Here is a 12,312-nt window from a genome sequence, read left to right as displayed (position 1 = left end):
AAGAAAATAAGAAAAAAAATCAAATTTAAAATCTCAAAAGATATGCATATTTAAAATTGTCTACTAGTTAAATATTGAAAAAAGCTAATATACACTATTAATAAATTCGTAAATAAACGTATAAAGATTTAAACTCTAAGACACACATTTTAAAGCTACCTACAAAAACAAATTCTTTTAAGATTGATGGAAGAATTTTGTAATTGTAGCTTGTTTTGTAGATTTCATTCTCTTACTAGCGATATAACGCCTGAATTGGCGAAGATTCGTGCCCAAATTTTTAGCAAAAAAGTATCTAATAGCTTTTCCTTGAAGACAATCTTAGAACTTAACAGTTAAATTTTCTATCTAAATATTTTTTGAAATTTGTCCAATGAAATAAATATCATGTGCAAATCTTCAAATCTTATATCTTATGCAAGATAGAAACTTTGTTTAATAGAAAAGATTGTGTGCATATATTTAGAATTAATATTAGTAATCTTAAAGATTCTATATGACTGTTATAGATGTGTAATTTTACAAAGAGCGTTCAACTACAAATATGATTGTTGTTGTTATAGGTAAAAAGTTATTATAGAGGTAAAATAAAACTTTAAAAAATCGGTTCTGAGGAAAACTTAGTTTTTATAGTGAATGACTGTTATATAAGGATGTTGTTATAGAGATGTCTGACTGTACAAGACTCATTAAATATGTACAAATAATAGATTTTGAATCCAATAAATTAAAGAAAAACTCTAAAATATGTCAGCCCATAAGCAAATTAGTACAAACATTAGCCAATTAATAAAATATTATCAATATTAGCCAAATGCTACCAATATTAGCCAATTAGCTATCTGTAACAAAAAAATATACCAAATTTTGCTTTCTTTTGAGTGGGTGTTGTTGGATAGATTGGTACATCTTAAGGAGCTTGAGTGTCAGTTTTGGATGATTTGGTGAAGTTTTGAGGTGGTCTGAATTAAAAATTCAAAGTAGAAGATGAACATGAAAAAAGATATATGTGTATCACATATGTATCATATGTGTATCACATGCATATCCATGTATACCTGTGTGTGAGATACTTGGGTGATACATGTATTAACAACGAATTTTGATATTAAATTAGTCCAAATCACATCCAATCTTTTTCAAATTTTGTATGTTAGACGCGTTTATATGTTTTCAATGAATTTCAACCATACTCATCGAAAAAGATTCCTTTTAGCTTAGGTTTTTGGAATATTTTATATATAGTTTTTCTTTGTGTTTTATCACCTTATTTGTTACCTCATCCATGAAATTTTCTTTCTGTCTTGCATCTAATATTGTTAATTATGCTTAAAAATACGAAAAGAGATCTTTGATAAGTCTATATTTAATGGCTAGATGTTGTAAATTTGAGCTTATTTTAGACATTTTCGTAAGGTTCTCTAAATTAAATGAAGGTGGTAGAATTATAAATCAAATCATCATTTCCTCATGTTACATTGCTATAAACACTCATCAAATCAAAGGAGGATGTGGACCTGCAATGTCGTTTGAAGTCAAACTTGCTACACTGGTACTCAAGCTTAATTGTACTTTTTGTACTTGTTGCCATATATTTCTATGACTACTCTGTTTGAAGGGTTCTCCAATCCAATCGTTCTTTATCAAAGAATAATCTGTCTCGTGTTTAACTTATATACACTAATAATACAAAAGAATTCATCTAAACATGTAACAGTTGATAATAAATGAGATTAGCAACTTGATGCAACAAAGTTAAAATACACCAATAGCGTATATTGTAAATAAAGTTAAATTCCCCCAACAGAGAACTGGCCTGGTTCGGAAGTGAAAATAAGTAGGTGTAAAAGAAAGATGAATGGGGAAGTTGCAAATGAAGAGTTTACTCATTGAATGTACAAAAGCTCTAATCCTCTATAACACAAATATTTTACTCACTAGGACTAGGATAATTACAAGCATAGTCTCTAAAAATTCCACAAAAAATTGCTAACATATACCTTCAGTTTACTGAGTGATCTAAGGACTAGGAACTCTATCTATTATTTATTACACAAAAAAAACCCAGCAAGAGTTCCTTCGGCGACATCAGTTGGTAGTCCGGTGCATAAGGTATCTCACGTTCACGCAAGGAACGTTCGGGGAGGATCGCACCTAAGGGGTGTGATGTAGACAGTCTAATCTAATGCAAGCATTAGTGATGACTGCTTTCACTGCTCGAACCTCTGACCTATAGGTCATATGGAGATAATTTTACCGTTGCTCTAAGACTCTCCTTCAAACCGGAAAAAAGTTCAGCGATAGACATATACAATGTCAAAAGAAAGAGTGAACCAACTCAGCTTCCCGTTGCTGGACTGAGAAGACCCATACGTTCAGCAAGGTTTTCTACATTAAATCCGCGACTCCACCAATATCTCTGGTTTTCTGCTAACATGCTATCACACGTTAAGCCATCGATGTCTTTACTTACTATCTCAACTTCCTGCGGCTCAGATAAACCAGGAGTCTCAGTTAAGAATTGTTGCCAAAATACATCATTACCCGAGTTTGACACTGATTTAGACGTGTCAGTGTTACTTTCAACCTGATTTTTCATCGCATCAATACTCAAAGTACTGGTGATCTTGGTATTTGTATTGCTCTGATCTGATGGCTTAAGTTGACATTCTAAATTGATATAAATCGATGATATGACAGGACTCAAAGGTCCTCCTAACTCGGGCGAGGATTGTATATCCCCTGAAGGCGATGATGGGTGATCGATAGGAGAGTTTCTTTTGCCAGAATCATCCGATAAAGTATCCATTTCATGTATAACAATTGGAGAAGGTAAAGGTTGTGTATGCTCAAAATCACACATTTGATCTTCGGTTGGAGTCTTCTGAATTCCATATAGAAAACGTTCCCAAAAATTGATTGAAGAATCCAGCTTTTTAACTACTTCCATGTCTAACTTTGGAACAACTATAGAGTTAGTTGTATTCTCTTCCTCAATTAAGTAATTGGAAACTAACAACCGTCTTTTCTTGCTGTTATTGTTTGTGCATTCGATAAAATCGGACGAAAATTCAGGCCTTTGCAATAATTGAGCCAAAAGAGAGATCAATTTCCCCTGCCTATGAACAATATTATGCAAACGTTGTTCCATTGAGTTAACACCAAACTCATATTCTTGATTAAATTTCTCATGCTTTTCAGCTGATGACTGAAGTAAGCTATTTTCCCTTTTCAGCCTCTCAATTTCTTCTTCATATTCTTGTCTTTCTGAATCAGTCAATGGCGCCACAGATTGTGATCCTGTTGCCGAGTGGCTGTGGATCGGCTTTCGTCTATAAATATTCTTCAATAAGTGTCTCTGTCCTCTTAAAAACTCCTCATTTGCAAACTCCCATTGTTCAGGATCCACCTTTCTGAACCCCTATAGAATGATAAATAAATAAAACTTTGTTAAACAAAAAGTACTTAAAACGAAAAAGAATGAGAGTTTTGGCGTAACTGATAAAGTTGTTGCCATGTGACCATAATATCACGGTACTTTTGTGGTCCGACAATTCCCCGGACCCGCGCATACGGACTGGCCATTTATTTAAAACTGAAAAGAGCTTAAAAATGAACTCAAAAGGATGGTACACTTACATAAGTATTAAGTTGTCTGATAAAGCTGGAGAAATTATTGTGCTTAAAGTATTTTGGAAGCAAATCTCTAGCAAACTCAGGTGGATTCCAAACAACGAAGCTACGGCCATTATGATTCCAAGAAACGACTGGATTTGTGTAAGGATCATCTACTAATTCATATGTCTTTGACAAGAAAGGAGCTGGAGAAGAACTTGAACCGCCGTTACAATTTTCCATAATTATACCAAACATATGAACATATACCAACCAAAATTAAGAAGATCCTCAATTTAACAAACTTTTTTGGGTTTCTTACTTTCACGTCTAAAAGAAAGAGATGGACCGTGGACACAACCAAGATTAAATTAGTATATGTAAACTGCGAAGATTAAAAGAAAGATATCCAGGTTTGAATGGGAAAGGGCAAGAAAATTATAAGAAATGAGATCATAAAGATAGGTGGTTTAGAAGAAACTAAAAAGAGGAGTGTATATAAAAGGGGGAAGGACTAAGGTGAAAAGAAAATAGTGTTTATTCATAATTCAGATTGACTGAGAAAGGGAAGACTTGACTTTGAAATTGGATTGGAACAAGTGGTGGAGAGAACTTGGGCCATGTTGGGGTTAGGGGAAGAATGGAGTTATGTGTATATTTTTTGCATGGAATATTCAACGGTCCTTTTTGTTCATTTGTCTTTTGACTATTTTGCTTCGCTTTCAGCGTTCCAACTTTGAAGATATACAAATAGGGAGCACGAGAGTAAGAATTTTGTAGTCAGAGATATCATGATTTATGACTTTTTCTTTCTTTAATTAGGAGAGGCTGCTACCAATTTGACTGAGTGCTCTGTATTTCCTTTTTAGAATAATATATTAAAGAGTGTACTACTAATACCGCACTTCTGACACTGCAGATATTTTAAGTCTAATTTATTCCGATTTTTAAGTGTATTTGTTTTTTTTATAATAACCATTTATTTACTTTCAATTGGTTGGTTTATTCAAATAATATAAAGAATGTTAAAATTATTAATATGTCATTTATTTAATATTGATATATAATGTGATCTTTTACCATTACTGTGTACAATTACCATCATCAGTACCACCAACTACCTTCTCCGTTAGTTACCACCACACATTCTTCACCACTAGCCATCTTCAGTACTAACCTCCACTACACAACCGCTATGCCGCCAACCACTTCCATAGTTCGTCACTGCCACCCACCACCATCCATCTTTACTACAAGTTGTCTCGACATTTAGCTTCTATAGCAGAACCATCACTACGAACCATCGTCACCAACCACTTTCAATATCAGTTACTAGTGTTGGTCTGTCTTGATCATCAGAGGCGGATTCAAGATTTAAATTTTATGGGTTCAACTTTTAAAATTTTTAACATTGAACTCATTATATTTTTAAAGTTATAGGTTCGTATCTACTATTTTTACTAATAAATATTTTTACTCCGCGTCGAAAGTTATGAGTTCAATTGAACTCGCTGAGTATATGCTACATCCGCCCCTTTTGGTCACTGTCGTACGACCATTACCTTTTGCCACCATCTCATAACCACCGCCAATTATCATTGCATGAACATCACCACCAACCTCCTCCACTAACCATAATCCTTGTGCAACCACCACGTCACAATAACAATTGTCGACCAATCCAATTACTAGTTGCCACCAAGACCATATTTTTAAAGTGCACTTCATCAAACAAATAGTTGTGATAAAACCATGTAAATTACGATTTTTTCTAATATATATTATGTGGATAAGTTTTTAAAATAGTTCAACAAAGTTCAACATGCTGACTTTCATATTCCGAATTTTGCCTTTTTTGGGGGGAATACATGGAGTATATTGCAAGACTTCTATGATTTGATTCAACATTCATTTTTATTGATCAGACCAAGCTCAATTATTAAAAACTTAATGATATTCAAAGGTTAGAATTCTTTACTATTTTTGATTCAAATGTTAGAATTTATTTGATTAAGGGGTGAAATCATTTACATTTCCCAACTTTACTTAAAAATTAAATTCTTTCTCCAACTATTAGCAATCATTCTCCTTCTCCAACTTTAAGCAATTGACATTCTCTTCTCCTATCTTATGCAATATCTATTTTGCCCTTAACAATTTTAATCCCCTCTATATATATAAAAAAAATTCTATTATGCTTGACTATATATTTTACATGGGTGATATACCTATAATTTAAATTATGTTAGAAGGAGGAGAATGTCAATTGTTCGAAGCTGGAAAAAGAGTTTGACAAGCAAAGTGAAGGGATGTCAATGATTTTCATCCTTTTATTACGTTTTGATTCCTGGCACATGAGTGACTCAAATCTGCTCCCTGACTCTCATCACCACAGATCAATTAAATTGAGTTCGTTTTAATTATTTATATGGAAACTTTACATAATTGTCAGAGTTTAAAAGAAATATAACAAATTCTTAGCATGAAATCCAATATTACAGTTGTGGCAAAAAAATATTTATATTTGTAGCACACAGTTCCATTAAAATAGAAATATTAATTATTTATCCCTAAACATAAGCAATTTGAATGGAAAGTCAATAATTCTTTGTACAAAAATCATGTCTTTTTTTTTTCTCTTTATCTATTAGCTTTCCTTCTTTTTCTTCATCTTCTTAATTTCGTCATCTCCCGAAGCCAATATATTTTCTAAATTTGTTCCATTCGTTTTCTTTTTAATTATCTTTCTTAAGTTTTTCTCTTCCTTCTTTCTTCCTTTCTTAACATAAAGATCTTTCTTCGATAATAATATATGTTAATATATACAAAACGTATATATAAAAAATATACATTGAATTAATACATATAAAATATATAAAAAATATACATAAAAATACATCTTCAATTAAGATGACACTTAGACATGTGAAATATACATAAAAAATATATCTTAAATTTAATTAAGATGGCTGCATACGGTCGAAATCGGGCATACCCGATTTCGGTGGCAGGGGAGTTGCCTCAAGGGTAACCTCATAATAGATCGGGCTCGAGCTCGAAAATAGAACATCAAACCTGGAGATCGAAGTGTTCATTGAGATCGAGGCCAGCAATAATCGAGATCAAGCATAACTGACTTCGAGTAAGGCGTAATAACAGAATGGCGAGATGTCAGTAATCGGTTGAAGATCACGGCAAAAATTCTGGAATAGATCAAATCAAAGCGGTTATTAGTGCCAATCATGGGATCTATTTCCGTTATTAGAGTTGTACCTTATTTATGATTCTTCTATCATATAAAGAAGAATCCCATTCACTTGTAAGAAGGAGATTCATTGATAGGAATATACACACACGCTACCTTCTTTGTTCTTACTATTCATCGTTGTTTGTTCCATCCTCTACTGTTCTTATTAACCAACCTCGATACTATCTCGAATCGAGGTCGAGGCGTTGTTTGCAGACCAGTTTGATTTATTTTATTGTCTAATTTATCTATTTAATTCGTTGTTTATCAATTGGTACTGGTTTAAATCACATATCTTTTAAACCACAATATAAGTTTAATTATTACTCAATTTTTAGGGTAAACAGTTTGGCGCCCACCGTGGGACTAAGGATAATAGTGATTGTTCAGTACTGATTATGATAAAATACACTATTTTACACTTGTTCTTGTCAAGTATCTTTGCTTTCAGGTTAAAACATGTCAAACTCACAAAACGCATCCACACACGGTGACAATGGCCTCAGATTCCACGGTGAAAACGAAAATGTGATTGCTCCAGGAGTCGAGGTGCCACATGCTAATCTCGGTGGAGCACTGGTTGCCAACCCAGTCGATGTCAGTTCGCACGTTTCTCTAAACATGGACCTAGGCTCAAATCTCGATGGGAGTGTACGCAGGGAAGGCCGATCTAGTGGCCAAGGAACACAGGGCAGACGAAGGAGCCAGTCTCCAAGTGATATTCGAGATGCTTCAGGCTCAGCAAGCCGCTATTGCTCAGTTACAAAATCAACATATAGCTCTGAATAGGGTCGATCCGGAAATTAATCGTCGTACCGAGCCAGTACCGAAAAGGCCGAATGGTAACGAATCGGGGACTGATCCTGCGGTAATGAAAATGCTCAAGGAGCTCACCAAAATAATTGAATCAGGGGAGAAGGAAATTGAAGCCAACGATAAAAAAGGGGAGACATACAACTCTCGAGTTGATAAGAGACCGGGGGCACCGCAAATCTTGAAAGGGATGGATTCAAAGAAATTTTTACAAAAGTTGTTTCCTCCAAGTGCGGCTCCGAAGCCTATTCCAAAGAAGTTTCGTATGCCAGATATACCAAAATATAATGGGACCACTGATCCCAACGAGCATGTTACTTCATATACATGCGCCATCAAGGGTAACGATTTAGAAGATGATGAAATCGAATCTGTGATGTTGAAAAAATTCGGAGAGACCCTTTCGAAGAGAGAAATGATTTGGTATCACAACCTGCCACTAAATTCCATCGACTTATTTGCCATGTTAGTAGATTCTTTCGTAAAGGCACACGCCGGGGCCATAAAGGTCGCAACGAGGAAATCAGACCTTTTCAAGGTAAGACAAAGGGATAATGAAATGTTGAGGGAGTTTGTGTCCCAATTTCAAATGGAGCGCATGGAGTTGCCACCGGTCACAGATGATTGGGCCGTTCAAGCTTTCACCCAAGGGTTGAACGAGCGGATTTCGATAGCATCACGTCAGTTGAAATAAAATTTGATCGAGTATCAAGTTGTAACTTGGGCAGATGTGCACAATCGATATCAATCAAAGATCAGGGTCGAGGACGACCAATTAGGAGCCCCTTCCGGTTCAGTACATCCAAACAGGTCAGCAGTTAAAAACCAGAGGTACATCGACAGGGAGACAAGGTCGAATAGAGACCGATATCAACCATATACCACAGATCGAAGGAACAATGGTTCAAGATGCAATTCCGCCCAGAACGATCGAAGAAGTGATCGAGGACATAATTCTAGGGGACTTATGAGCAAAAATGGTTTTGACAAGTATGCTGATCCCACAGAGGTACCTTGGTTATCGGAATATAACCTTAGCATCGATGCATCGGGCATTGTATCGGCAATCGGAAGGATCAGAGATACTAGTTGGCCCAGACCCATACAAACCGATCCTTCCCAAAGAAACCCAAATTTGATGTGCAACTATCCTGGCACGCGTGGTCACAAGACCGAGAATTGCAGGCAATTAAGGGAGGAGGTAGCCCGGCTATTCAATGAGGGCCACCTTCGAGAGTTCTTCAGCGATCGAGCCAAGAATCATTTCAGAGAAAGGGACGCCAACAGGAAAAATGAATAGGAGGAACCCCAACATATCATTCATATGATCGTCGGTGGGGTCGACATTCCACAGGGACCCATCTTCAAACACACTAAGGTATCAATCACTAGGGAAAAATGAACCAGAGATTATGTGCCCGAAGGCACTTTATCGTTCAACAATGAAGAATCAAAAGGTATTTCTCAGCCCCACAACGACGCTCTGTTAATTTCTATCTTATTAAATAAAGTTCAAGTTAAGCGTGTTTTAGTGGATCCAGGTAGCTCGGCCGATATCATCCGATCGAGGGTCGTGGAGCAGCTCGGCCTACAAAATCAAATCATGCCCGCAGTCCGGGTCTTAAACGGCTTCAATATGGCCAGTAAAACAACTAAAAGGGAGAATATTCTACCGGTGAACGTGGCCGGAACCATTCAAGATACCAAGTTCCACATAATTGAGGGCGACATGAGGTACAATGCCCTGCTCGAAAGGCCTTGGATCCACAATATGAGGGCAGTCCCTTCGACTCTCCACCAAATGATGAAATTCCCGACGTCGGACGGTGTAAAAACAGTATACGGGGAGCAGCATGCTGCAAAGGAAATGTTTGCAGTCGATGAGGTAACACCGATATCGACACTATCAACCTCGGAAAGGTCAAGCATCAAAGATAAACAGGAAGTCAAATAGCAATCACAACCACCAGCCTCGACCGAATCGGGGAAGCCGGAGATAGAAAAAGAAGAGGAGGATTTTCTGACCCCTCGAACTTTTATTGTTCCCGAAGATTCTGACGCCACCAAATCAACGGTCGAAGAGCTGGAACAGGTTATATTGATCGAGTACCTGCCCGAGCGAAAGGTATACCTGGGAACGGGATTAACCCCCGAACTCAAGAAAAAGCTTATTCAATTTCTAATTGATAACATAGATTGTTTTGCTTGGTCCCATTTAAATATGACAGGGATCCCACCGGAGATAACGACGCATCGACTAAGCCTGGACCCTAGGTTCAAACCAGTGAAGCAGAAGAGAAGACCCCAGTCCGAGGTCAAGCACGCATTCATAAAGGACGAGGTAACTATACTTCTCAAAATAGGGTCCATTCGGGAGGTAAAATTTCCCGAATGGTTAGCCAATGTAGTTGTAGTACCTAAAAAAGGGAACAAACTTAGAATGTGTGTAGATTATAAGGATTTAAACAAGGCGTGCCCCAAAGATTCTTTTCCACTGCCTAACATCGATCGCATGATCGATGCCACGGCTGGCCACGAGATCCTTACTTTTCTCGATGCCTATTCCTGGTACAATCAAATCCAAATAAACCCGGAGGACCGAGAAAAGACTTCATTTATCACCCAAGTATGGAACATGTTGTTATAATGTAATGCCCTTAAGGCTAAAAAATACAGGAGCTACTTACCAACGCCTAGTAAATAAAATATTCAAAGAACAAATAGGTAAATCAATAAAAGTTTATATTGATGATATGCTAGTTAAGTCCATGCGCGCAGAGGACCATTTGGCTCATTTGCAGAAAACGTTCGAGATTTTAAGGAAATACAACATGAATCTCAACCCTGAGAAATGTGCTTTCGGGGTCGGTTCGAGCAAGTTTCTTGGCTTCATGGTATCGAATCAGGGGATCGAGATCAACCCCGATAAAATCAAGGCCATCGAAGACATCACCGTCATGGACAGTGTAAAAGCCATGCAGAGGGTAAATGGACAGATAGCTGCCTTAGGCCGATTCATTTCGAGGTCGTCGGATCGAAGCCACAGATTTTTCTCTCTACTCAAAAAGAAGAACGATTTTGCCTGGACCCCGGAATGCCAACAAGCATTAGAGGAATTGAAGCGATACCTATCAAACCCACCACTGCTTCACACTCCAAAGGCAGATGATAAACTTTACTTGTACTTGGTAGTATCGAAAATCGCGGTAAGTGGTGTCCTAGTTCGAGAAGAGCAAGGTACGCAATTTCCCGTTTATTATGTAAGTCGAACCTTAGGAGAAGCAGAAACTAGATATCCACACTTGGAAAAATTGTCACTTTCACTAATAAGCGCCTCTAGAAAGTTAAGACCATACTTTCAATGTCACCCCATATGCGTATTAACCACTTACCCACTTCATAATATTTTGCACAAGCCCGAACTATCGGGCCGATTAGCCAAATGGGCCGTCAAACTCAGTGGGTACGATATCGAATATCAACCCCGGATGGCCATCAAGTCTCAAATTTTAGCGGACTTCGTAGCTGATTTCACGCCAACCCTCGTACCCGAAGTTGAAAAGGAACTTTTGTTAAAATCGGATACATCATCGGGGGTATGGACCCTCTTCACAGATGGTGCTTCGAATGTGAAGGGGTCTGGGCTAAGCATCGTTTTGAAGCCGTCCACGGGTAGCACTATTAGGCAATCTATCAAAACTTCTAGGTTGACTAACAATGAGGCCGAGTACGAGGCCATGATTGCAGGTCTCGTGCTAGCTAAAAGCTTGGGAGCAGAAGTCATTGAAGCCAAGTGTGACTCTTTACTGGTGGTGAACTAAGTAAACAATACCTTCGAAGTTCGAGAGGATAGAATGTAAAGGTATTTGGATAAACTGCAGGTAACTTTGCACCGTTTCAAGGAATAGACTTTGCAGCATGTACCTCGAGAATAAAACAATGAGGCCGATGCACTTGCAAATTTGGGGTCATCGGTTGAGGAAGATGAGTTCAGCTCGGGGATTGTCGTTCAACTCTCGAGATCCGTGATCGAGGAAGGTCATGCTGAGATAAATTCTACAAGCTTAACCTGGGATTGGAGGAATAAATATATTGAATACTTGAAGAACGGAAATCTCCCATCGGACCCTAGAGAGTCGAGGGCCCTACGAACCAAAGCTGATCGATTCACATTGGCTGAAGATGGAACATTATACAGAAGGACATTCGATGGACCATTGGCGGTAAGCTTAGGACCGAAAAACACTGATTATGTTCTATGAGAGGTCCATGAAGGCACTTGTGGGAACCAATCCGGCACTGAATCACTAATTCACAAAATCATTAGAGCAGGATACTACTGGGATAACATAGAAAAAGACACTAGGGAGTTTGTTCGAAAATGTGATAAATGTCAAATGTTTGCACCGATGATCCATCAGCCCGGAGAACAACTTCATTCAGTCTTATCCCCATGGCCATTCATGAAATGGGGAATGGATATCACCGGCCCTCTGCCATCGGCCCCAGGTAAAGCTAAGTTTATTTTATTTATGATTGACTATTTCTCTAAATGGGTTGAAGCACAGGCATTCGAGAAAGTGAGAGAGAAAGAGGTTATAGACTTCATCTAGGATCACATCGTATGTCGATTTGGG

At 37.6% G+C, this 12,312-nt stretch overlaps 1 protein-coding gene across 1 annotated transcript; it reads right to left on the bottom strand.

Annotated features, from left to right (window-relative positions):
- Nucleotides 1-1,896: 1,896 nt before the first annotated feature.
- LOC107779435 (heat stress transcription factor A-4c) lies at nucleotides 1,897-4,082 on the bottom strand. Its single transcript, XM_016599867.2, has 2 exons — nucleotides 3,640-4,082; nucleotides 1,897-3,421 (listed from the first exon to the last, which is right to left on the bottom strand). The coding sequence occupies exons 1-2, from the start codon at nucleotides 3,871-3,873 to the stop codon at nucleotides 2,339-2,341; spliced, it is 1,317 nt and encodes a 438-aa protein (XP_016455353.1). The 5' UTR covers nucleotides 3,874-4,082; the 3' UTR covers nucleotides 1,897-2,338.
- Between the last annotated feature and the right edge of the window lie 8,230 nt (nucleotides 4,083-12,312).

This window comes from Nicotiana tabacum, chromosome 2, assembly GCF_000715075.1.
Source record: "Nicotiana tabacum cultivar K326 chromosome 2, ASM71507v2, whole genome shotgun sequence".
NCBI classification, from domain to species: Eukaryota; Viridiplantae; Streptophyta; class Magnoliopsida; order Solanales; family Solanaceae; genus Nicotiana; species Nicotiana tabacum.
This window is presented reverse-complemented; position numbering and strand designations above follow the sequence as displayed.